Below are 26,454 nucleotides of genomic sequence, written 5' to 3' on the forward strand. Positions count from 1 at the left end.
CCAGTCGGTTCCGTCTAGCCATAATTCTTGAATCACGATTTTCGCTTGTATAATCATTAGCGAAAGCATTCCTACGGGGTCGAAAAGTTTTGCTTTAGAAGATGAATCCTGTCTTTTTATTATGGCGGATAATGCGGATATGGTCTCAGTCGTGTAAGAGAACTGGTCCCATATCACATTCCATTGGATGCCTTTTGTTTTTTGTTGTACATTTATTACCTGTGAAAAGGACCCGTAAGCTTGTGGAAGACAGACTATCGTTTACATGCGTTTGAGTGTTCAACACTTGTGTTGCCACAGGAAATTCTGACTTTGTGTCTTCTGCCAGTTCGTGGAATGTACGAATGGCTAGGTTCGGGGCACGGTTTACGCCAAAGTTAAAAGAACTATTGGGAGATTTTCGGAAAATAATTCGCTAAAAATCTTGATCATCTTTATTTTCGATTATTTATCGAAACATTTTTTCGACATCCCGATCATTTAATCTGGTTGAGGTATGGGTCCCATGAACAGAATATAATTTAGGGAATTCCCCGAGCTGTTAAATCTTGAGGCATTAAGGACAACCCTAACTTTTGTTGCTATTTGTCTGGCTTTACTACTGCATGATGTGGCAAGTAAAAGGAGTAGTATTTGCCGTTGACGGCTTTTTCCCTTGGGCTTCCTTCTTCCATAGGATCTAAATGGGGGTATTCTTCTAACACAATATCATATTCAAATCAAGTTCACCTTTTTTTAATAAGTTTCTTTCCATACTTAGAAACTTCTGTATTGCAGAAGTGCCAGAGTGGCCTAAGGCGAGTTAGGGAATTGTTGTTTAAGTAGTCGTCGTCCGACATTCCGACCGAATATAATATTCTGAGCTAGAAGACTGTTTGAAAATTTTTCAACACCTTCTAGTATAATTTGAGACAGATTTTATTTAAGTTTTGTACTACTCTTCCGCCCATTCCCGTAATTTCATAATTGGCTTGTTTTGTTGACAGTTTTGGCCTATTTTGTGCCCTATACGCTATGAAAGATCGTTGTGATCCTTGGCCAATGGAGATGACTTCTATGGGTGGTAGTACCCTACTTTGATTCTCGCTATGAAGTGTTTGAATTTTTAATGCCTTTCAGCAGCATGGTGCCTCTTGGAAAATTTTGAGATTTTGTATTTCGAGAGTTGCGGTTGCAACTAAACCCGTTTTTCTTTTTGAAAACGCGCTACTTTGGGATGTATTAGGAAAGTTATTTAAGTCCAACATTGAATGATGCCTTTTGTGGCAATATACGCAATTGAGTTTGCTTTCACAATTATTAAGATTGTGCGCATGTGATAGGCAGTTGTACATACATAGTCTTTTTGCTCTGATGAAATTATTTCTTTCATTTGTTTGTTTTGTCCGGATGTGAACGAATGTGTTTTGAAAAAGCTTAAGTTGTTGTTGTTACTATCTTAGGGTTTTATGAAGCTTCGATTTATGTCGTGTTGAACTTTTTAGTTCTGACCTTTTTTTTACCACCCGTACCGCAGGGTCCGTGATGATCAAGACCGGCACGTTACTGTGAATGGGAATCGGTACCGCTCAATGATAACTGAATATTTCTGGCCCGAATTGGATGATATGGACTTGGACAATATGTGGTTCTAACAGGACGGTGCTATAAGTGAATGTCACAATCGGTTTATAGAAAATTTGGTGAATGTGTTTTCTCACGAAAGGGCCCAGTCAATTGGCCGCCTCGGTCGTGTGATATGACGTCGTTAGACTACTTCCTATTTCAAGTCTATGTGCTATGCCAACAAGCCAGCGACGATTGATGAACTTCGTGCGAATATCGGACGTGAAAATGCAGTAGTATAGGCCGATTTATGCTTGAAAGCCTTCGAAAATTTCGTTCAGCGCCTGGACTTTTGCAAGCGTGCCCGTGGTGGCCATGCAAAAGAAGTCAATTTTCAAACAAAATGGAATCGAATGTACTTTTATTGGTATCCAAGCCTTTTTTGTTTTATTTAAAAAAAAAACTTTTATAGCTCTTTTATTGAAAAACCCGTTACATCGCAATAAAGTATGTCACCCGCAAGTCTACTATTTATAATAGAAGTATTCTCTTACTCTTACAAAACCCTTGCACGGTGCACGAATTGCAGAATTTTCCTCTTGGTACAACGGCACAACATCAAACACACGCAGAAAATTATTTGCATTGGCTGTAAAATATGTCAGACCAAAACCCATGTTTATTTCCGTGCAATGACACGTAAAAATATAATTGCAACCCTGTTTTTGCTGTGATTTTACTAAAATGCATATTACGCCGTTAAATCATTTTACATAAAGACATATTACGACGATAAATTGTTGAGGAAGATTTGTTAACAGATTTTTGTTAAGAATGAATACAGAATGTCCGCCAATTCACAATAGTAATGCACAGTAGTAAGTAAACCGAAGTTGACCGAATCAGCAGTTCATATATCACTAGATTCTGCAATGGGTGCTCTCTTGGCCTTGAATATTTCGGTATAGGATTTTTGCATTTTGTGTCATTGTGTAACCTTGCAAGAGCTTTTTAAACGCTGCTCGTAAGTTAATTACCTTTATATATTTGCATGTCTGCATTCACGTGCTAAGCCATAAATATGTATAGGATGCGAACCGTCTTGTTTTTGGTTTGCACAATGCAAGGAATATTGCTTGGAAAAGTTTTCCAATGCAAATACGAGTAAATGTTATATTATTCTTACAAATTTAAAAATTGTTTTTCTAACTAAACTTTGAGTTCTGCCGCCATTTTTCGTGTCTGAATAAATGGATAGAAAATGTTATCCCCATTTCCCCCTCTGAACCCACCACTGGTGCTATACGTATTGAGATACTAATGTCCATTTCAATTGCGGAATACATATACATATTTACCTTCTGTTAACAGACCGAACCGATTTTGCTTATATTTAATAATATTATGACCGAAAATTTCTTTGATGTTACAAATTTTCGCAAAAAGCAGTGTTCCTAAAAATATTAAAAATTTTATTAAAGTCAAATACAGTCAATCAAATTTTCACTTGATCAAAATTTGTACGTGTTTTTTTCTCTTTTGTCGCGCAGCAATAAATTGTTCACATACTTATGTATAGAGAATCGACGAGAGCAACGCATTGGTTTCGATCATGTGCAAATTCATGCAAAAAGAATATAAGTTGCAATAACTTTCAAAATTTTTCGAACTTCGAAAAACGTGAAAAGCTCGATCATCGAAAAAAGCAGATACACTTTTTAGATTTTGCCTCATACATAACTTAACTCTTCATCATAAGCGCATATATCGGGTGATTTTTTAAGAGCTTGATAACTTTTTTAAAAAAAAAAACGCATAAAATTTGCAAAATCTCATCGGTTCTTTATTTGAAACGTTAGATTGGTTCATGACATTTACTTTTTGAAGATAATTTCATTTAAATGTTGACCGCGGCTGCGTCTTAGGTGGTCCATTCGGAAAGTCCAATTTTGGGCAACTTTTTCGAGCATTTCGGCCGGAATAGCCCGAATTTCTTCGGAAATGTTGTCTTCCAAAGCTGGAATAGTTGCTGGCTTATTTCTGTAGACTTTAGACTTGACGTAGCCCCACAAAAATAGTCTAAAGGCGTTAAATCGCATGATCTTGGTGGCCAACTTACGGGTCCATTTCTTGAGATGAATTGTTCTCCGAAGTTTTCCCTCAAAATGGCCATAGAATCGCGAGCTGTGTGGCATGTAGCGCCATCTTGTTGAAACCACATGTCAACCAAGTTCAGTTCTTCCATTTTTGGCAACAAAAAGTTTGTTAGCATCGAACGATAGCGATCGCCATTCACCGTAACGTTGCGTCCAACAGCATCTTTGAAAAAATACGGTCCAATGATTCCACCAGCGTACAAACCACACCAAACAGTGCATTTTTCGGGATGCATGGGCAGTTCTTGAACGGCTTCTGGTTGCTCTTCACCCCAAATGCGGCAATTTTGCTTATTTACGTAGCCATTCAACCAGAAATGAGCCTCATCGCTGAACAAAATTTGTCGATAAAAAAAGCGGATTTTCTGCCAACTTTTCTAGGGCCCATTCACTGAAAATTCGACGTTGTGGCAGATCGTTCGGCTTCAGTTCTTGCACGAGCTGTATTTTATACGGTTTTACACCAAGATCTTTGCGTAAAATCTTCCATGTGGTCGAATAACACAAACCCAATTGCTGCGAACGGCGACGAATCGACATTTCACGGTCTTCAGCCACACTCTCAGAAACAGACGCAATATTCTCTTCTGTACGCACTGTACGCATTCGTGTGGTTGGTTTAATGTCCAATAAAGTAAACTGAGTGCGAAACTTGGTCACAATCGCATTAATTGTTTGCTCACTTGGTCTATTATGTAGACCATAAATCGGACGTAAAGCGCGAAACACATTTCGAACCGAACACTGATTTTGGTAATAAAATTCAATGATTTGCAAGCGTTGCTCGTTAGTAAGTCTATTCATGATGAAATGTCAAAGCATACTGAGCATCTTTCTCTTTGACACCATGTCTGAAATCCCACGTGATCTGTCAAATACTAATGCATGAAAATCCTAACCTCAAAAAAATCACCCGATACAAGTAGTTGTTCAAGTTACTTCCACTCAATTTAAGGGGCTATACCAGTGTGACGCATGAAAAATTAGGCGATTTTCGTGAATTTTTTTAAAAGAAAGTACTAGATTGAATGTTTTGACGTTCTATGGACGTAATAAAGTATATTTTTAGCTATATTAAAAAAAAAAAAAAATTTACAAAAATATTGAAAAATAACGGAGTAATGTGCTGTCTGCGGAAGTGCCAAAAAAAAAGTGCCTCAACTGCTGGCATGATTCCGGTCGATTGAGTAGCTGAAACAAAAAAATTCAAAATGTTTATTAAACTTAAATATATTTTCTATACAATGGACTACGATCTTTGAAAAATATCAAAAATTAAGAAAATGGCGCCATTTTGAAAAAAAAAAATCGTTTTTTTACGAAAAAAAATGTCGTTTTTTTAATGCCAAATTGACAATTTTCAGCCAATCAAAAAGATCGTAGTCTATTGTATAGCAAATGTATTCAACTATATCCAGTTTTAATTTGAAGTCGATCGGTTAATTTCTCGTTGAGTTATAATGTCAGCAAATTTGAAAAATGTCGTTTCGAGAAAAACGCGTTTAAAGTTTCACTTATATATGTTTGCACCTCTGAGCGGTCGCTATTTAGAACGCTGCCATTCAAAAACTATTTAAAATACGACCTCGCCGATTTCACAGGATATTTTTGAATATATAAGCTATCGAAAAAAGCAAAAAAAAAACTTTTTTTTTTGAAGTGTCACACTGGTATAGCCCCTTAAGTGTGAGCTATTATTACATCCACGAGCAGAGCATGACAACGCCCGCTAACCTGAACACGACAAGAACAATTTATACTGATAAACCGTGTGAACGAGGAAAGCCAGAATTTGCTGATTTCGCGTCTAGGAAAACTACTGTGGTCTCACGGCCTAACCGCGTGTCATATTTTGATTGGTATATGACTTGATTTATTTATGAGTAAAGATTAAGAGTTGAAGTATCATTTCGACTCACTGGCGCGCAATATGAATCATTTTATATTTATGCAATCACTATTCAACATAATGTTTAAAGATAGTTATAAAAAAATTACTAATATACGAATATTTGTAAAGACGTTACAGTGATTTAAAAAGCAAAACACCTAAGAAAAGGCTAAGTTCGAGTGCAACCAAACATTTTATACTCTTGCAACTTGTAACGATCTCCGCTATGGAAATACCTTATGATGTAAAACGTCGAAGAGGACCGGAATCTAAGCAATTTTATATATGCATACATACAAGTATACCATACTCTATATAACTTATATACTAACCTGCAAATTCCGCATAAGATTTGTCTAAAAACGAAAATCATTATACGTAGTATATGGAACTCGAAATAGTATCCATTAACTATTATCATGCCACGTACCAAAAATATGTTTCCGGAGAGGCTTGAACACTTTTGTTTGGATTTGGACAATTTTTGATCAAAAGGTGACATACTTCAAAGGAATTATTAGTGCAAAGTTTTATTAGTCACGTTTCGCAGCGCTCAAAATGCCAGCGAGAAATTGTAAAATCAAACTGAAATTCTCCGATGTGGGTGAGTTGTTTTCGTCCAACGCGTGTTTCGGCGCAAAAAGTGGTTCCCGAAGCAAACGCGATGTCGGCCGAAAATTGTGATTCTTCTGGCAGTGCACGACAAGCACACTGAGCAACGCGTTATGCAATGTTGGATGGCGTAGCCACAAGTGTGTAGCACCCGCCTTGCAGTTCGTAATTAATAGTTCCAAAATCGAAGGATATAGCGCGTACATGCTGATGATGGACGATGTTTGTGTGGCCAAGGCCGACAAAGCGGTCAGATAAAAATTAAGTGTTGCCTCAGCGCGCAACACCTTACTGATTTGACCAGTAGCGGTATCGTCGTCATATGCTTCCAGCGTCGCTATTGCGTTATACATATCGGCGGTCACATGGCGATAGGTCTCCTGCAGTAATGGCACATTTTTTATCATTAAAATTTCGTGGTACACCTTCAGAAAGAGGCGACGCAGCTTGTCGTTATTGGTGAATTTGATAGTGGCCAGCGGATTGTGTGTAGTTTCAAACACCAAAGTGACGGTGGATAGTGGCAGTTGTGTGCGCAGCTGCCGAAACACGCAAAGTATCAGGTAAAGTAAGCTTTGCTTATGTGCATCACTAAATAAATTCAGTTGTTTCATTTGTAGCGCTATTAACTCTTCTATATTCACCATATTAATAATATCGTAACTGTTCGTGTAGAGTAGACAGAAAAAGTCATTAATATTCATTATGGTATCTTCACTTGCTAATGTCATTGTTAGCGTTTGTTCAGCTGTTTTGGATATTGTCATTGCCGCTTCATTCACAATACTATGTCCCACAATCATGCCAACAAATTCGACGCGATTCGCTAAGGTTTTCAAAATTGAGTTGAATGCACCAATAAAGCAACCGATACGCAGTTCTACTTTGTTTTGTTGATTTTTTGCGTCTACCTCGCCACTTAGCGAGTCTGTTGGTGATGGGGCATGCGAAATTTCATCACCCAATGTCACGATGTCCTCTAAAAATTGTCCCAATAGCCGAAATGTGAAATCCAATTCTTTCAGAAAGTATGGCGCAAATTGTTGCAATGCAACGGAACAGTGTAATTTAAGGTTAGCCGGCTGTTCGACCTCTAAATGCCAACCGACAATAATGTCGACAATATCCATAAAATGTACTTCGAAAGCACGCTTGTAATGCTTTGAAAACTCTGTAATCGTCTCACTGACGGCTATAAAGATTCCGGCTATTTCAGCATTTTCCAAGTAGACTTTTAGTACTGCCAAAAAGCGTTCGCTGTACACACTTAAATCCAAATTAACTGCATCGCAACTGTGGCACAAAATAATGCATCACAACTAAAGTAATAGAATATTTCAAAGATATTTACCTGAATGTGGTTTTCAACGCAAGCATCACATATTTTCGTATCGATTTACACGATTGGTACGCTTTAATCACATAATTTTTGTAGACTGGGAAATCATTGCGATTAATATAGCCCATCAGTCCCATTATTGTGCTTGCTTTTTCTAAACACTCTTCCGGACATTGTTTCAGCACGGTAATCATATTTTCCATTAGTAAATCGAAGCTACGGCATATGTATGTCGCATTTGGTTGCGCCCGCACACCTATTTCCAACTTGTTGCAAAGTTCCAATGCAGCTGTCGCATTGTTTTCTGATTGCAGACGCCGCAATATTTTCGATATTTTCATGTCTTCCCCGTACATATGTGAAACAATAAGTGAGGGCATCTTTGCTGTAGGCATCTTTTCGCCCAATGGCAAATGATTATGTTGGGGCTGTGTCCGCACATTGTTGACCGAACCTGAACGGCGCACGATTTGTAGAAGAGACGGATGGGCAGGAAGTTACAATAAGAATACAGCACATGTACACAAAACAAAAGGAGTGAAATATTTTAATTACCTCCCAATCGAACATCCTGCGCACATTAGCACATTATATTAATTTATTCTTGATTCGTGTACTGGAAAGTGAAAGAATCAAGTGGAATTTAAAATTGTGCTATATGGGAAGTAGGCGTGGTTGTTGTCTGATTTTGTCTAATCCATATGAAAAAAATAATACATACTAAATTTTGTCGACATCGGTCGGTCGGGTGATATGGGAATTTACACCGGCTTCCATTAAGCCCCCTTATACCAGCTCGAGAAGAAAATTTGGTGTCTCTGCGTATTTAGTTATTGATTTATTTAGTTTAACCGTACCATTATATGGGAGGTGAGCGGGGTTTCATTCATTTTCTAACTCCAATAGGAGTTCTTATAATATTTGCGCCGAACAAATTTGGTTGTTGTAGCTTTAGTAGTTTATGAGTTATTTACATTAAACTCATTAGAGGGCGGAGCCACTTTCTAAAAAATGTTTTCCCACAGATGCCCCTAACTACTACAATCCCCTGAGCCAACTTACAGTTTTATATCCTAATTTAGTGCTTAGTTATGTATTAACACTCTATAGGTTTTCGGTTGAAGTCGATTTGTGTAAAATCGTATTTTTTTTGTACTAGGAAATCTACATACCAAATTTCATCAAGATATTTCAATTTTTACTCAAGGTAAAGCTTGCTCGGATGGGGGGGCGAACATACAAACAGTCAACCAGATTTCAACGTTTCTCGTCATTCTGATGATTTATATATACATAAATCTATATCTATCTCGCTCAGTTTTAGATGATATGTATAACTGTTAGATGAACAAAACTATTATACTCTGTAGCAACAGGTTTTAAGAGAATAAAAAAACGTCCGTTGTACAAGTTTGCAGTCGCCCTCTGGGAGGAAACCGGAAAGGCTTTCAGTAGACTTAGGAAAGTCAAATTGAAAAAGACAATCCCAGATGAAGGAGCGGAGGACAATATTGATATTAACATAAGCTAAAAAAAAATATTTATTTATGTTTATTTTAAATAAAATAATTTAATAAACTAAATAAGTTTGTAAACCAAAACAGTAATAAATGCAAATTTGTTTAGAAACAGGTTAAAGTTTAATATAAGAAGAAAGCTAAAATAAACAGATTTACTAAATATAAATAAGTTAAAGATTTAATTTAGATACGAAAACTTAGAAGCTCAATTTTCATTAATTAAAAAGAAACAAAAATAATGAAAATAGAATGAGACCACCGGTCCTAATTTCAACATATTAGAATTTTATGACACCCTATTAAACTAGGAAGAGATTGTAAAGTGCCAAATATTCATTATGCAGATGCAGATAAAAAGAACTTTACTACCTTGAAATATCAGTTAACAACAATGGTTCAAGGAATTAAAACAATACAAGACTTTTATCAAATGATTTATACCCAACTTTCATTAATAATTAGCAATATTTCGAGATTGGAAATCGGCACTGACGCATTGCAAATATTAACAAAAACGTACAGACGTACAACGTAGAGAACCCAGAGAACTCTCTCAGACCATTCAATTATGTCTCACTAACAATTCAGATAACAATTCTCGACATATACCAATAATAATATTTAAAAAAAAAAGACCTGCAATCACTCCCGGTGGAAAGTATTTATTACAATATCAGATTTCCACCACATATCGTATAGCTATTTATCACAAATACGATAAACGAACGTTCAAAGCTTTCCACAAAAAAATTAACAAAGATTTCAACCGTTTAACAATCAAACCAAGTTTCAGCCTTATTTGCCATTTCATAACAATTGAAACTAAACACCCACCAAGACCATTTGCCCCCAAACTACTCCTCACTTCAGACCCATGCAAGTTGTTACTTAATATATGAATAATCCCAGAATTATCATATTGACACCCTTTAAAGTAAGGAGTGCATTTAAAACTACGATAATACAGTAGTGCAGAATATGTATTAGAAGAATATGAATATGACCAATCTCTAGGAAAATATTTAAATTATTACGCAGAATACGAAAATAATTACAATGGAGCACCTAGTGGCAACACCATTACGGTTGATACTAGTCTAACAGAGGTGCATTTTTTAGAAAAAACAAGCTCGTCCTTACCTTAAGGGTTACTCTGCAAGACGTTGAGCAAGTAAAAATGTTTGCTTTCGCGAACTGGAACTCTATAATGCGTTTACCGCATGCGTTTTCCCCCTTTACAATAGCGGCACTCTGTTTTGGGTAAGCTAGTGTCAAACATGTACGTTTAACGAATTTTTCATTCGTCATATAACTGGCAAAAGCAGCAAATAAACAATAGAAGTCCTTAGAGCTTTTTTGCAGTTATTTATATTCACTAAAAAAATAGTTGGTTTTATTATAAAAATAAAAGCAAAAATTTCAAACTTTGTGAAAAAAGAATTTAAAAATGGGAAATGGTAATATAAATTACACAACACAATACATACACACAATTAAGGATTGCTTCAGAAAGAACAAAAACACAGCCGAAAACATATGACGTTTTAATTATATTTTTATATAAAGAGTTATTGCGGATATTTTTCAATTCATAAATTTATTGAAATCTGATAATTATTTTTTATCATTCAATTTATAATCATATTAACATATACATACTTGTATTATAATCCACTTTATTTATAATCCCTGTTCACATTTTTATTTGTAAAACTTTCACAGCTAATTAAAAACACTACCCAAATTGAATAAGGAACGGATGTTTTTTCACTTCTTTATTGTTGATTTTGTTTAAATTTTCCTTCTTTTTGGCATATAACTGCAAGTAAGGGATATTGGAAATGTGTCAACGCAAAAACCGAATACACTCTTTACAATGCGAAGCTGTTATATAGGTCCTATTGCTTTTCGCAACGCAATTCTTTAAAAGAATCATCTGTCATATTTCACACCACGGACAACTATATGGTAATCAACTATAATGTTAAAATTCATATAAAACAGCAAATTTGCCAAGCAGTAAATAAGATGATCCCACCATCGCATATTGCAAATGCCCAAAAAAGGAAAGTAAATAATTTATTAAAAGCAAGTAGGGAAGGGCTAACCGAATATTTTATACTCTCGAAATTTCCAGGAAACAAAGTCAAGGAAATACCTTAAAACCTAAAATGTAAAATATGAACCAGAAGATCGGTATGTATATATACGCATTAGGCCGGGTCGATTTGTGGGGAGGCAAAAAAATCGCCCATTGCTCTATGAAAATCATATTCTAGGGATCAAAATAAGATACTTTGCCGAAGGAACCATACCTCTGAAACGAATTTTGATGTCCCCCAATTTGGGTCGAACCTTTGGGTAGGGCAAGTTTTGAAAAATTCCACTTTGACCCATTTAGAGTGCTCCAATCGAGTCCAAATGTATGACCGACCCCCACTAACTTTGGACGGCCGATCCACCCATGCCAGTGGCACACCTCCTGGAACTCCCCTGGGGGGTTCCCCATACAATCATTTCAAAAAATCACCATTTTTGGCCTGTACATGAAAAAATCAGCTAAATGGCTTGTTTTTTCTTTATTTATTTATAATAATATCTATTTTTTCTCTTAAGAAATTTATTTAGTCAGAACATATGTAAATGAAAAAAATTAATTTAAGTGATGATCTTAAACTAACAATAGACAATTGTGTTTGCCCTTGAAAAGTGTTATTCATACTTATGCTTAAGTATATGTACATACTGTCGGTATGTACAGTAGATTAGTGTTAAGATGTGTGTATGCACTCAGCATGTGGTGCATACATAAATTAGGATAAGGAATGCTATAAATAAAGGAGCTCTAGGCAACCAGAGCTGAGTTCTATTTAACAACCGAAACCCTACGCGTCTTACTTTACAATTACCATTTCATTCTTATTACCTCAAAAAGTTTACAATGAATCCACCATCCTCTACACCGCAAGATGAAGCAACTACATCAACCACTATCGAAAACCCAATGAGTCATATAACCAAGCATGATGTTACTGTTTTTGGTGTGTCTACTGATTTGACTGATCTTAATTTACCAACCCATCTGGATATCTTGAGATATTATTTTTACTTAAGCGAACGTGCTAAAACAGAACAAAAAAAGTTTTCCCATAAATCATTCACTATTCAAGTACAAGATAAGTTGATTGGGATTTGGGAAAAACTTGGTATGGAAATAATGCTGAAAATAAGTGTAGGTAATAAATTGAATAAATTGCTTGACAAGTATCAAGAGAAGAAACAACACCCAACAATTTACAGAGTATGTAAAATCTCTGGAAACAATTTTTTACATTGGAACATGTAAATGCGATTTGAAGACAGCTCCATGTGCATGCGGCTGGGTTCCCGAACGCCTCAAAGAGTTCATGCACGATCACCATAATCAGAGAAGACTAACAATGAATGCATTTATGTCATCAATGCCAACATACCAAGATCCCGATGATTCAACATACGCACCGCCACCGGTTCACGAAGATATGGATAGAAGCACAAGTTCACAATACACAGAGAGATACGATTGTTTTAACTTTGCCTTGGTATGTGACAGATTTGGTGTGCCTGACAGAGTAGCATCAGCATTGGGAACCGCTCTTTTGCAAGATTTTAAAATTAAAGATAAGCATGGGAAACCTCTTATCATGGATAAATCGAAAGTTCGCAGAGAAAAAGAGAAATGCAGACAAGAAGTGCTTCGCAAACGGTTAGATGATACCAATTTGTTAGCGTTTTCATTCGATGGCAGAAAAGATGATACTTTAACGATAGATAATATTGATGAGAAATATCATACTAGGATGGTAAAAGAACCTCATCTTGTTAATTTGAGAGAACCCAATTCTGAATTGATTGGTTACGTAAGACTGGAACATGAAACCGCTGAATACAAAACAACCAAATTAAATGATTTTTTCAACGATAAAAATATATCACTGGATACATTAATTGGAATATGCACTGACGGTGAGCCAACAAACACTGGCCCATACGGTGGAATTATACGACGATTCGAATTGATGTTAAAAAGACCATTGCATTGGTTTGTTTGCCTTCTACACTTCAACGAACTTCCATTTCGGCATTTGTTTGAAGCTTTGGATAAATCAACCAGCACTGGACCAAGATCGGCAACCGGAAAACTGAGCAGTCAAATCGAAACTTGTGAAACTCTTCCGGTAAGTTATTGCTATCACTCATTTAGATATTATAATTGTCAACCATTTTTAATTATTTTATTATTATATATTTTTAGGTGGTGGACGGCTTCCAGAAAATTGAGTTGCAAAATATGCCCCCTGCTCCAGAAAAAAAAGAATTTTCCACCGATTCGAAGTACTTATACGACATGGCCCATGCAATTCCTAGCGGCGTGGTTCCGGTGGATCTGGCTAACATCAAACCAGGGAAAATTGTACATTCTCGGTGGCTCACCAAGGCCGCTAGATTATTGCGATTATATGTGACAACGGAAAATCCAGATGCAAATTTAAGAATTCTGGTTGAATTTATAATTAAATTTTATGTGCCAATGTACTTCAATATCAAGTATTACAGCTCTGTCGTGTACGGCAGTGTATTCAAGTTGCATCAAGTTCATTGGTTGGCCACGATTTCTAGAACCTCGCTTACGCAAAATTGTCAATCAAGTAATTAATGATAATTCATATTATGCGCATTCGGAAAATATCTTGTTATCAATGTTGTTTGATAATAGGAAAGAAAAGCGCGACTGTGTCATCAAGAAAATTCTACGCTATCGAACCGATGTTGACGAGCCAATGGAACTTAGAGTTTATAAAAAACCAGATATAAACTTTAATTGCACAAGTTATACGGAAATGATCAATTTGAATGATATAAATATCGTATTTGAACCACCATTCACGCGAAGCATTCCGTACGATACATTGAAAGAATATTTAAATCAAGATGATCCAAAAATTCCATCACACATTCAAGGAACGGAACGACATGTTCAATTGCTAGCTAGCGTTTCCAAATGGGTTATACCGGAAAATGTAGAGGCTGTTATGGCAACGAAATTAGAGAGCCGTGCGAAATTGCCCAGACTTGAAAGTAAAAAAGACTTCAAACAATAATTTTTTTTAATTTCTTTTCTATTACTCACTTAAATTAATTTTTTTCATTTACATATCTATGTTCTGACTAAATAAATTTCTTAAGAGAAAAAATAGATATTATTATAAATAAATAAATAAAATTAAAGAAAAAACATAGCCATTTAGCTGATTTTTTCATGTACAGGCCAAAAATGGTGATTTTTTGAAATGATTGTATGGGGAACCCCCCAGGGGAGTTCCAGGGGGTGTGCCACTGGCATGGGTGGATCGACCGTCCAAAGTTAGTGGGGGTCGGTCATACATTTGGACTCGATTGGAGCACTCTAAATGGGTCAAAGTGGAATTTTTCAAAATTTGCCCCTACCCAAAGGTTCGACCCAAATTGGGGGACATCAAAATTCGTTTCAGAGGTATGGTTCCTTCGGCAAAGTATCTTATTTTGATCCCTAGAATATGATTTTCATAGAGCAATGGGCGATTTTTAAATCGACCCGCCCTAATACGCATACTAACTATAAATCATACATTGTCGGACATATTTACTATAAGGGTTGTTAGAAAAACGAAAATTAATATACTTGTATGTAGTTTATGAGAGTTGAGGTGGTATCGATCCGATTTAATCTATTAAATATTATCATGCCACATACTAAAAAAATGTTGACTGGTTTTTATTAAAGTATCTTACATACTGGAATCTAGTACTACAGATAACCATATTTCGGTCCCCGGCGAAGTCGATCAGCCTCGATCCATTTGAGGATGTTTCATCGTGGAGGCTGAATTTACCGACTGTATTGCCAATGATACCTTCTTTGCCCACCGTGGCGTTAAATTCGCCAAGCACGATTTTGATATCGCGGCGGGGGCAGCTCTCATAAGTGCGCTTCAAGTGCTCATAGAAGGCATCTTTGTCACATCGCCTTCTCTTCCGTCGGGGCGTGGGCGCAAATCAGCGATATGTTGAAGAACTTCGCTTTGATGCGGATTGTGGCTAGACGTTCATCCACCGGGGTGAATGATAGTACTCGGCGACGGAGTCTCTCTTCTACCACGAATCCCACACCAAATTTGCGATCCTTTATATAGCCTCTGTAGTAAATGCCACAAGAACCTACTCGCCTGAGTCCTTGTCCCGTCCATCGCATTTCTTGGACGGCGGTGATGTCAGCCTTTATTTTAACGAGGACATCAACCAGCTGGGCAGCGGCACTTCCCCAATTAAGGTACCGGACATTCCAGGTGCATGCCCTTAAGCCGTTATCCTTATTTCGCTTTTCCATGGTCGTCATCAGAAGGGGAGTCTCTCATCCAAGGCTGTCGATTAGTTTTCATAGGTACTGTTTTTTACGTGGCGGGATGTTTCGCCTTCTCACTTTAGCTCGCACTCAAACGGATGTTCTTAGGCTACCCAGAGGATACTTGATCAAAGACCGGAAGTAGTGAGCTCCTTGAGCCATATGTGAAGGAATCGTTTCTAGCCACTCCTAAGTGAATGGCGAATTTTCCTCACTTGCGTGAACCTGATATTAGTAATATGGAGGTCAAGTTTTCGCCCAAAGTATCTGGTTTAGTCCCAAAGATACACTGTTATGAGCAAAATACCGATTGTAATTTTCATTTAGAAAGCTCAAATATTGGCCGATATGTGCAGCATAAATTCACCCGGTTAGAAAATCTTTATATAAGGTATATCGGGCGCTCAGAGAAGTATTGATACAATTCAATCTATTTTTAGTAGTTTTTAACCGTACCGTTATAAGGGGAATGTAACCCCCCATTTCCAATCATCCGATTTCATCCATTTTCACACAGTCAGTAGGAATTGTTCCAACATTTGAGCCGGCTAAAGTTGGTTATTATAGCTTTACCGGTTTAGCGGATATATACATTAAACTTAACCGCAAGCAAAGTGTCATGATGATATCTCAATTTTTATTTAATTTACAGCTTCCGTAGACAGACAGAGAGACAGTAACTCGGATTTCTGTTCTATATATAGGAGTACAGCCACAGTCAAATGTTATTACACATTACTAATATTTTTTGCGTTTCGGTAAGACTGCTTTGATTGCTGTTGTTGGATAAAGTGGAGTGTGTGTTGACATTTTTTAGCATAACATCACTAAGAACGTTTTGTCATTTAATCGTGAATTGTTTTATTTACAGGGAATTAAAAAATTCATCTCGGCCAAAAAAATGGAATTAACTCATGAACATTTTCGTGCGATCATTTTTCACAACTTTCACGACAAGAGTGCATCGATGAACTAAAATCTTTGTATGGCTATGAAGCACCATCATAGCACTGTGAAAAACTGGTACAACGAATTCAATCGTGGCCGACGCTCGCTCAAAGATGAATTCCGTGAAGGTCGGCCACAAACAGCCGTTTCTCTCACCAGCATACATTCGAAATTGCATGAACACCTGGCCGTAAAAAAGTTTTTTTTTTCGTTAGATCACGCACAGTTTGACAATCGCTCAAAAAAAGGCTTGCGTGGATTGGTGTAAAGAAATGCTGAAAAAATATGATCGCGGTGCTTCAAAAAAAAGACGTTTATAAGATCGTCACAGGTGACGAATCATGGATCTATGCGTATGAGCCCGAAACAAAACAGCAATCGGCAAAAAAAAAAAATAAAAAAAATAAAAAAAAACATTTTCGTTGATAAATATGCCTATTTACATTATTAGGCCAGAAATATATATAGCAACCTACGTACAGCCATAGTCAAATGATATTACACATTACTAATATTTTTTGCGTTTTAGTAAGACTGCTTTGATTGCTGTTGTTGGATGAAATGGAGTGTGTAGAAGGAACGAACAAAAATTGAAAGAAAATAACGGAATATTTCTCACAAAAACAATACATTTGTTTGATGCATATTGGCGTCAGAAGTTATTACACACATTTTATTCGTGTCACAGATAATTACACAATGTCATATTATATGGTTTATATTAAGAATTATAAATTTTTAATTTTAATGAGTCAATAGTTTGTTACTTGGTTACAGTGAAAGGAGACAACTACAAATGATCTAATTTATTGCAGACTATATACATATCCAATAACATAAATGAGTTTTAAGAGCAGACCAAGGATTTAAGTATGTGAGCATGGCATTACCAGACCATCATGGTCGCCATGTTAGGATAATGCCAAAAAAAATTAACGCTTCTGGAAAAAATAAGTATATGTTCCAGACAGCTATCCCATTCCGCAATAAAAGATATCAAACTGGTTACAGATAGGTTATCATTAATTACGGCAATCGTTATGCGATAGGTTATCTTTCTTGTAGCCTCGGAAAAAGTAACTATTTGTCGTTTTTCACTGTACGTCGGTATGATTATCTTATACGTTCTCTCTCATTGCATTTGCGCAAATGGTACATATATTTTACTGCTCTAATTTGCCAACTATATGGAAAGCTATCCGTTACTCTCTAGTTGACATCGTCCTTTTCATTGGCTATTTGTTTAGTTATTGCTATGGTTACATATGGGTTACATAAAACTGGTTAATAGCCACATGCTATGGTTATTGTTTGTTTATTCATTGGTAACCACAGCCTATCATATTCGTTACTTTTTTCCATATAAATAAACAAATTCAAACTCATATTTTATTTTTAATAATTTAATATTTATAAGACCACGTTATTAGTAAGTGGTAAGTCAGCCTCAACAGTTTTCCAAATAGTATTAGTTGATTGATAGTATCTGGGAACTTTTTGTGAGGTAAACCAAGTTAATGCAATCCACTTTTGTCGAATCTAAGAAGAAAAACAAAAAAAGCTTTGCAATACACAAGTCAATGAAGCCGCAATCAAAAATTACATAGGTAATGGTAAAAGCAGAATTTACCAAATAAATTAAACACCAAAGTCTGTAAATTCTATCTACAATTAGAAGCACATCAATCCAAACAACATATAATCAAGGACTTACGTTTTTTATAAAGGCCTTATATTCTAAAAACATGAAAAATTTTATTTTATCATTTTTTTCCAAACAATGCCGGCTATTGTTTATTAAAGATACTATTATGCGAGTCTCTTTCTTATGCATTCATGCAACATTATGTTATATACAACAGAATTTTTTATCTAAAAACAAAACGGAAGTGTTGGAAATGTAGTGGTGTAAGATTTGAAACTTTGCATTTATAGTAAAGAACTGGTTACCTCCGTCTAGTAGGGAAACACTTTTCGGTAATAGACCTAAAAAGTGGATTCCACCAAATACCTTTCAAGAAATGTGATATCGAAAAACTGTTTTATCGGTGTATAAATGAGCATCTTCCCCCGACATTAACAAGCATACCCCACTAGCACACAACACCGGCTTAGACACGCAACCTTCACCACACTCACCATTTCACCGCTTAAAATCCACATTCTACACTACTCATGAGAGCACCACACACCGACACCTATATTTAGAAGCACATCAATCCTTAAAAAAACATATAATCAAGGACTTACGTTTTTTATAAAGGCCTTATATTCTAAAAACATGAAAAATTTTATTTTATCATTTTTTGTCCAAACAATGCCGGCTATTGTTTATTAAAGATACTATTATGCGAGTCTCTTTCTTATGCATTCATGCAACATTATGTTATATACAACAGAATTTTTTATCTAAAAACAAAACGGAAGTGTTGGAAATGTAGTGGTGTAAAGCCGGATTCATCGTTCTTGTCCGAACAACTTTTTATTTTCTCTCTAAAATATTTTGTCGGAGAGCGTGCTGAAGTACGGTTCATCGTTCGTTCGGCACATTTTATCTTGACTGCAGTAAACAGCTGATAATCCGTCATTTGACAGGTGAAATTTACGAAACAAATAAAAATTCCTTTAAGTGGACAAATTGTACTTATCAATGGAGAGATGTCAGCTAATTAAACTCTTCTGCATAGAAATGCAAAAGCTGTGCTTGCTAATTTGGTGGAAAAGGTTACAAAATCGAAAAGGAAGGGGAGGAAGCTGCGGTGTGCGCAAAATGCTTTTGAAGCGGCCGAAAGAGGGGCATTTTACCCTACTTATTCCAAAAATTCGATTGAATGATGTGGAAACGTTCATAAATTTCCACCGCATGGACCCCAACAGTTTCGATGAACTTCTTCACATATTGGGCCCCAGTATGAGGAACACACCGAATAAAAGTGAGGAAGAAATAACACAAACAGAAATATTAGCTTTAACGCTCAGGTAAACATACATATATATTTCCAAATGCATATGTACATACATACATAAATGATTATTTCTTAGATATCTAGCAAGCGGCGATAGCATGAAATCGATTGGATTTTATGGTTTCCGAATTGGTGCATCCACAACATCCAATATTATAAGGGAGACTTGTGAGCTCATATGGAAAAAATTGCAATTCGTTTTTCCTGCTCCTTCAGAAGAGGTTTGGGCAAATGTCGCTGACGATTTTTTTTTGAAGTGGGGGTTTCCCAATTGCCTAGGAGCAATAGACGGGAAACATGTTGTTGTACAGGTACGTATAATATTAACTTCGCTTAAATCTGTCTATAAACACATAATTATACCCTAGATTATCTTTTTACATGCCTACCTGTTAGCATACTTACCCACCTATGTACATATATACATATTTACTTTACTCATTATTCATCGTTTCTCATTTTTTCTTAAAACTTTACCATTTACATCAATTCAAGAAATCCGATATTAACGCTTACCAATTTTCAGGCGTTTCCGAACCACAATTCGCTGACATACAACTATAAACATACGCATAGTATAATTTTAATGGCAGTGGCTGATGCCAATTACAAATTTATTATGGTGGACATAGGAGCATTGGGACATAACAGCGACGGCGGTGTATTTAAAAGTTGTAGGTTTGGGTACAAAATTTTGCATCATCCAGCAGATTTGAAAATTGGGGAGGGAAAACTGCTTCCCAACTCAAATGAAGTTGCTCCATTTGTTTTTCTAGCGGATGAGGCTTTTCCTTTGCGGAGAAACATTATGCTTCCATATCCAGGTCGGAATATCATGAATTTACCACAAGAAGAAGTTATTTTCAACAATCATCTGTCTAGAGCGCGAAGAGTTGTTGAAAACGCATTTGGTATTATGGCCAGTCGCTTTCGGATATTCCGGAAACCAATTATAGCAAGCAAGCAAACCGCAAGAAATATTGTGAAGGCCACCGTTTGCCTGCATAATTGGCTTCGTGAAAAATCAGCACCGGATGATGTATGTGTACACCTACAAAACATACAACGCGAAGAGCAACCCATTTTGCAAAGTTTTCTGCAACCAGTGATGTCTTCTCACAGTAACCATGCATCTCAAGATGCTATTGCAGTAAGGAGAATGTATACAAATTATTTCAAAAACTTGCCAGAAAATATATGAAATTGCATTTGAATAAACACTTCCAAACTAAGTTAACTGTCTTTATTTTGGTGATTAGCAAATAAAATACAAATACAAATACAAAAATTACAAATATATTTTTTGAGCTTGAAATATTTTTTGCATTATTTCAGATTTAAGCTCAGATTTGACATTCTCTGGTAATTTTTCCATTTCTGATTGAAAATATAAATAGAAAGGATCCTGTGGCGCACTTAAAATACCTGATGCTAAGGTATTCAGTTTTTGCAAGGCTGTTTGCATTTCGGTGTCAAAAGTTCCATGTTTTGGCTTCTTGCGTTTAAATGTTGGGGTAGATGAAGATTCATCCATGGAGGAGCTTATGACTTCAGGATCTCCGGCCATTTCGTCAAAAAGTTCTTGCATGCCAGTGTAGTTTCTAGTTGTTGGTCTGTAAATATATTCATGAAATTTAATACCTGCGCGTTTCTTACACAATTTACTTTGGACTTGGTCATGAAACTTACAACAAAACTTACTCCTCATCTTCTACATATTTCCGTAAAAATTCCATTTCTCATAACAAAAAAGTATCCATCTGCTTTTGTACTCGTCTCGCGCTTCCACTTGGGGCGTTACTGCTGGCAAGCGCGTTTTTAAATTTATTTCGGGTACGTTTCCACAGCACTTGCACTTCATCCTCTACATAATAAAATTAATCAACACATACTTATTAAAGAACTATTTAGTAAATATAGTGCATCTTACTTGGCAATTCAAGTGCGTCCGCGATTTCACCCCAAGCTATTTGCTTAAGCTTATTATTTTTGTACTCTTTTTGGCTGAGATCATACAAGAAGGTGTACTTTTCCTTTTGCACTTCTGAAAAAAGCTTTTTGAGCAACGCAAAATCTGAAAACGATTGACTTTAATTAAATGCTTAATAAATTGTAATAAATTTTAATTACTTTGTCCAGCCGGCAAAGACATTGCGAACTTTTGATGAAAGATGACAACAGCTGACAATGGTTTACATGGTTGCCTACATGTAAATTTGTAGCTTTTATTCCAAATCGTACATCCAATTTAGCTGAAAATTACAAAAACATGAGTAATGGCAGTCCTGATCATCAAGTTGTCCGGACAGAAAATCAAAATCAAATTGATTCGAACAAAGAGAGTTCAGCACATTTTGGTTACGCTCTCACTGAGACAAAGTGGGAAAAGAACGTGTAAAATTTCCAACAAAAGTTGTCTGGACAAGAACGATGAATCCGGCTTAAGATTTGAAACTTTGCATTTATAGTAAAGAACTGGTTACCTCCGTCTAGTAGGGAAACACTTTTCGGTAATAGACCTAAAAAGTGGATTCCACCAAATACCTTTCAAGAAATCTGATATCGAAAAAACTGTTTTATCGGTGTATAAATGAGCATCTTCCCCCGACATTAACAAGCATACCCCACTAGCACACAACACCGACTTAGACACGCAACCTTCACCACACTCACCATTTCACCGCTTAGAATCCACATTCTACACTACTCATGAGAGCACCACACACCGACACCTACACGTAAGTACACTAACCACAATCACACCATCTGACTCCACACAAAAGAGAATAAAAGGATCCATGAAGAGATCTCGGACACTCGTCTTTCGACATCAGCATTCATAAAATTGCAAATTACCGCCATTTCTTTTTTAACAAAATCTATTGGGTACATAATATTAATAATATATCCGCGTATATAAATACACATAAATTCGTCTTTTCACTTTTTTTTGTAAATTTGTGAACAACAAATGTGAGTGCGCTACTAAAACATGGTACTTCGAGCCATAGAGAACGGCACATTGGTAAAATAAATAAAATAAAAATGAAAACCAAGGTGTAGTACAGTAGAAAAAAAAAATAATAATTAATTATACATGTGAAAAAAATTCTTCTTCTTCTTAATTGGCGTAGACACCGCTTACGCGATTATAGCCGAGTTAACAACAGCGCGCCAGTCGTTTCTCCTTTTCGCTACGTGGCGCCAATTGGATATTCCAAGCGTAGCCAGGTCCTTCTCCACTTGGTCCTTCCAACGGAGTGGAGGTCTTCCTCTTCCTCTGCTTCCCCCGGCGGGTACTGTGTGGAATACTTTCAGAGCTGGAGTGTTTTCGTCCATTTGGACAACATGACCTAGCCAGCGTAGCCGCTGTCTTTTAATTCGCTGAACTATGTCAATGTCGTCGTATATCTCGTACAGCTCATCGTTCCATCGAATGCGATATTCGCCGTGGCCAACGCGCAAAGGACCATAAATCTTTCGCAGAACTTTTCTCTCGAAAACTCGCAACGTCGACTCATCAGTTGTTGACATCGTCCAAGCCTCTGCACCATATAGCAGGACGGGAATTATGAGTGACTTATAGAGTTTGGCTTTTGTTCGTCGAGAGAGGACTTTACTTTTCAATTGCCTACTCAGTCCGAAGTAGCACCTGTTGGCAAGAGCAATCCTGCGTTGGATTTCCAGGCTGACATTGTTGGTGGTGTTAATACTGGTTCCTAAATAGACGAAATTATCTACAACTTCAAAGTTATGACTGTCAACAGTGACGTGAGTGCCAAGTCGCGAGTGCGACGACTGTTTGTTTGATGACAGGAGATATTTCGTCTTGCCCTCGTTCACTGCCAGACCCATTTGTTTTGCTTCCTTGTCTAGTCTGGAGAAAGCAGAACTAACGGCGCGGGTGTTAAGGCCGATGATATCAATATCATCAGCATACGCCAGCAGCTGTACACTCTTATACAAGATGGTACCTTCTCTACTAAGTTCTGCAGCTCGAACTATTTTCTCCAGAAGCAGGTTGAAAAAATCACACGATAGGGAATCGCCTTGTCTGAAACGTCGTTTGGTATCGAACGGCTCGGAGAGGTCCTTCCCGATTCTGACGGAGCTCTTCGTGTTGCTCAGCGTCAGTTTACACAGCCGTATTAGTTTTGCGGGGATACCAAATTCAGACATCGCGGCATGAAAAAAATTACAAACAAAAAAAATACATATGCAATATTTACATATAGATCGAAGAAATGTATAAAATAAAAAATTTAGTACATTAAAATTGAAATAAAGACATACATACAGTGCAGTGAAGTGCATATAAATACAAAACCAAAGAGGAAAGACAGGGAAAAATTAATACAAACATGTATAAAACAACAAATCAATTCTGATTCTACTAACAAAATAAAACGAGCACTCATTAAATATAAAACAACTTAAACTAAATACAAAATAAAACAAAAGTAAAAATAAAAAAACCACAAGAACCAACACCACAACAAATTGGACGGCCGGCATAGGAAGGAATTACCTTCTTCTTCTTAATTGACGTAGACACCATTTACGCGATTATAGCCAAGTTAACAACAGCGCGCCAGTCGTTTCTTCTTTTCATACGTAGCGCCAATTGGATATTCCAAGCGTAGCCAGGTCCTTCCACACCTGGTCCTTCCAACGGAGTGGAGGTCTTCCTCTTTCTCTGCTTCCCCCGGCGGGTACAGCGTCAAATACTTTCAGAGCTGGAGTGTTTTCGTCCATTCGGACAACATGACCTAGCCAGCGTAGCCGCTGTCTTTTAATTCGCTGAACTATGTCAATGTCGTCATATATCTCATACAGCTCATCGTTCCATCGAATTCGATATTCGCCGTGACCAACGCGCAAAGGACCGTAAATCTTCCGCAGAACTTTTCTCTCGAAAACTCAAAACGTCAACTCATCAGTTGTTGTCATCGTCCAGGCCTCTGCACCATATAGCAGGACGGGAATTATGAGTGACTTTTAGAGTTTGGTTTTTGTTCGTCGAGAAAGGATGTTACTTCTTAATTGCCTACGCAGTCCGAAGTAGCACCTGTTGGCAAGAGTTATCCTGCGTTGGATTTCCAGGCTGATATTGTTGGAGGTGTTTACACTGGTTCCCAAATATACGAAATTATCTACAAACAATCCGGACAAAATTGAAAATTATAAACTTCAGCGATGGTACTCAAAATGAACCGATTAAATGAATGGCCTTCAGGCCGCTATATTGCCACCATGGTATAGAGGAGTAGGGAAAGTCCCATTCACAATAGAAAATAGAGCCATTCACAGTCCTTAACCCACCCCTCAAGTGTACGTTCACAATAAAACATCATGGCCACCTCTGGTTAATAAGGGTGGCGAGAGGTCAAAACGGGTTGCAGAAAGCGAAAATGCTATAATATAAAATTATAAATTTATAGTACTATATTTGTACATGTATAAATACTATTTTCAATTTTTGTTATAGAATGAAATTTAATGCTGTTATCAAAAGATTTAAATATATCTTCTTGATATAAATAAATATGCTATATATTTTTAAGCGTCGTAGTTAATTTATTCATTGACAAATTGAAAATTATTTTTGATAATGAGTGTACCAAAAGAGATAACTATTGTGGAAAAATTTGGTATTATACATATCATAATAATTCGTCTGAACAGTAAAACACAATTTTTTACTGTAAGATAAATCAAGAGATAATTATAATAGCCATGTTTTCTGAATTTTAAGTATAAATTTTTGTAATCACAAACTACATACACGTTTTATATGTCAGAATTTAGCTATATGCCGGCGATCAGGAATCCTACTCGTTCCCAAATGGAGTGTTTGATTATCCTAACAGATTTACCACATTATTTTTTAGTTCTAAGCTAAGTTTTTAAATAAAAGGGATTCTTTAAGAAATTATTTTTTGAATTTGCAATATCTATATAGTAGTAAAAAGTAGTTTAAATTAGCTTACGCAACACTATTTTGCCATGCTCAGTAGCAATACTGGCATAGTATTTAAAAAAATAAATGATTGTTCGAAATATATTCCGTTTGAAATTATTCAAATCGACAATAACTTGTTTGGCCAAATTAAAAATACAACTCAAATTCCTTAATTTTTAATAGCGGTTCATTATTAGCCACATTACATTTATTTGTTTTTTTTAAATATCAACTTCCACACCTTTCATAATCGACCATAATTCACTAGATGTAAAGACGAATTGTAATTCGCGTAGATTCTTTTTCAAATCGCTGCTTGGTCACCAACGCTGCCAACTTTCATTTGATGAGTGCTGTTTATTATTTGCGTAGTTCTTCCCGATGTTCTATCGGTTTTGGTGGAGCTGGTTCCCCCCAGTCTCCCAATTCGGCATCATAATATTGCGCAGCACGATATGGTCACAATTCTTCCATGGAGGTCAATTGTAAACCAAAATTCTTCAACCACGGTATGTCGGAGGGAACGACATCGGTAATACATTCGCGATCGATACGTTCCGTATGTAGCTCACCAATATGTTGTCCAGGACAGATAGCACATTAGAAAGTATGTAAAATCAATTTTGCTCAAAACCTACACAACATCTTGATAAAGCTGACCAGCAGTATCGGTATCCTAAGCGCAATTGACAATAGCTCGTACAACATCCGAATGTGCTCACCGGAATATTTGCTCTTCAAAAAGTTACTTCGAACCTCAAACACAAAGCTCATTGGTTTGGACTAGCGTTTAAAGCAGACAAATAATCAAACGTTCAACACCAGCTTCTTTGCTGATTCTTTAAAAAAAATAAAAATTACATGGTAAATCTTTTGAAATAAAGTTTAATTTTAGCTTAACTAGCAATGCGACGTGCACCTTTCACAAACACGTCAATGAATTTAAAATTTTGTCTCGAATTCACGACCAACTAAGTTCATAAATACATTTCAGTACTTCACAGCATCGAGTATCGCTTTTACATCTCTTAAATCATAAAATTGGAACAGCACCTGACCCATTACGCAGCAGTATTAACGAGGCCATGTTTAGT

General features: G+C 36.5%; 3 protein-coding genes and 1 long non-coding RNA gene across 4 annotated transcripts in view; 1 reads left to right on the forward strand and 3 right to left on the reverse strand.

The window, feature by feature from the left end:
* LOC126765079 (lysosomal thioesterase PPT2 homolog) overlaps positions 1–26,454 on the reverse strand; it is a 541,306-nt gene that overhangs the window by 39,830 nt on the left and 475,022 nt on the right. The window lies entirely within an intron of this gene.
* On the reverse strand, positions 6,114–7,972 carry LOC126765054 (serine/threonine-protein kinase Smg1-like). Its single transcript, XM_050482654.1, has 2 exons — positions 7,556–7,972; positions 6,114–7,497 (listed from the first exon to the last, which is right to left on the reverse strand). The coding sequence occupies exons 1-2, from the start codon at positions 7,936–7,938 to the stop codon at positions 6,126–6,128; spliced, it is 1,755 nt and encodes a 584-aa protein (XP_050338611.1). The 5' UTR covers positions 7,939–7,972; the 3' UTR covers positions 6,114–6,125.
* Positions 19,084–20,611, forward strand: LOC126765062 (uncharacterized). Its single transcript, XM_050482670.1, has 3 exons — positions 19,084–19,411; positions 19,475–19,709; positions 19,925–20,611. Exons 1-3 carry the CDS (start codon positions 19,122–19,124, stop codon positions 20,597–20,599), a joined length of 1,200 nt encoding a protein of 399 aa, XP_050338627.1. The 5' UTR covers positions 19,084–19,121; the 3' UTR covers positions 20,600–20,611.
* LOC126765123 (uncharacterized) lies at positions 20,632–21,750 on the reverse strand. Its single transcript, XR_007668273.1, has 4 exons — positions 21,529–21,750; positions 21,329–21,472; positions 21,088–21,262; positions 20,632–21,011 (listed from the first exon to the last, which is right to left on the reverse strand). It is a non-coding gene; the product is annotated as an uncharacterized LOC126765123 (long non-coding RNA).

This window comes from Bactrocera neohumeralis, unplaced genomic scaffold (genome assembly GCF_024586455.1).
Source record: "Bactrocera neohumeralis isolate Rockhampton unplaced genomic scaffold, APGP_CSIRO_Bneo_wtdbg2-racon-allhic-juicebox.fasta_v2 cluster10, whole genome shotgun sequence".
Lineage (NCBI taxonomy): Eukaryota > Metazoa > Arthropoda > Insecta > Diptera > Tephritidae > Bactrocera > Bactrocera neohumeralis.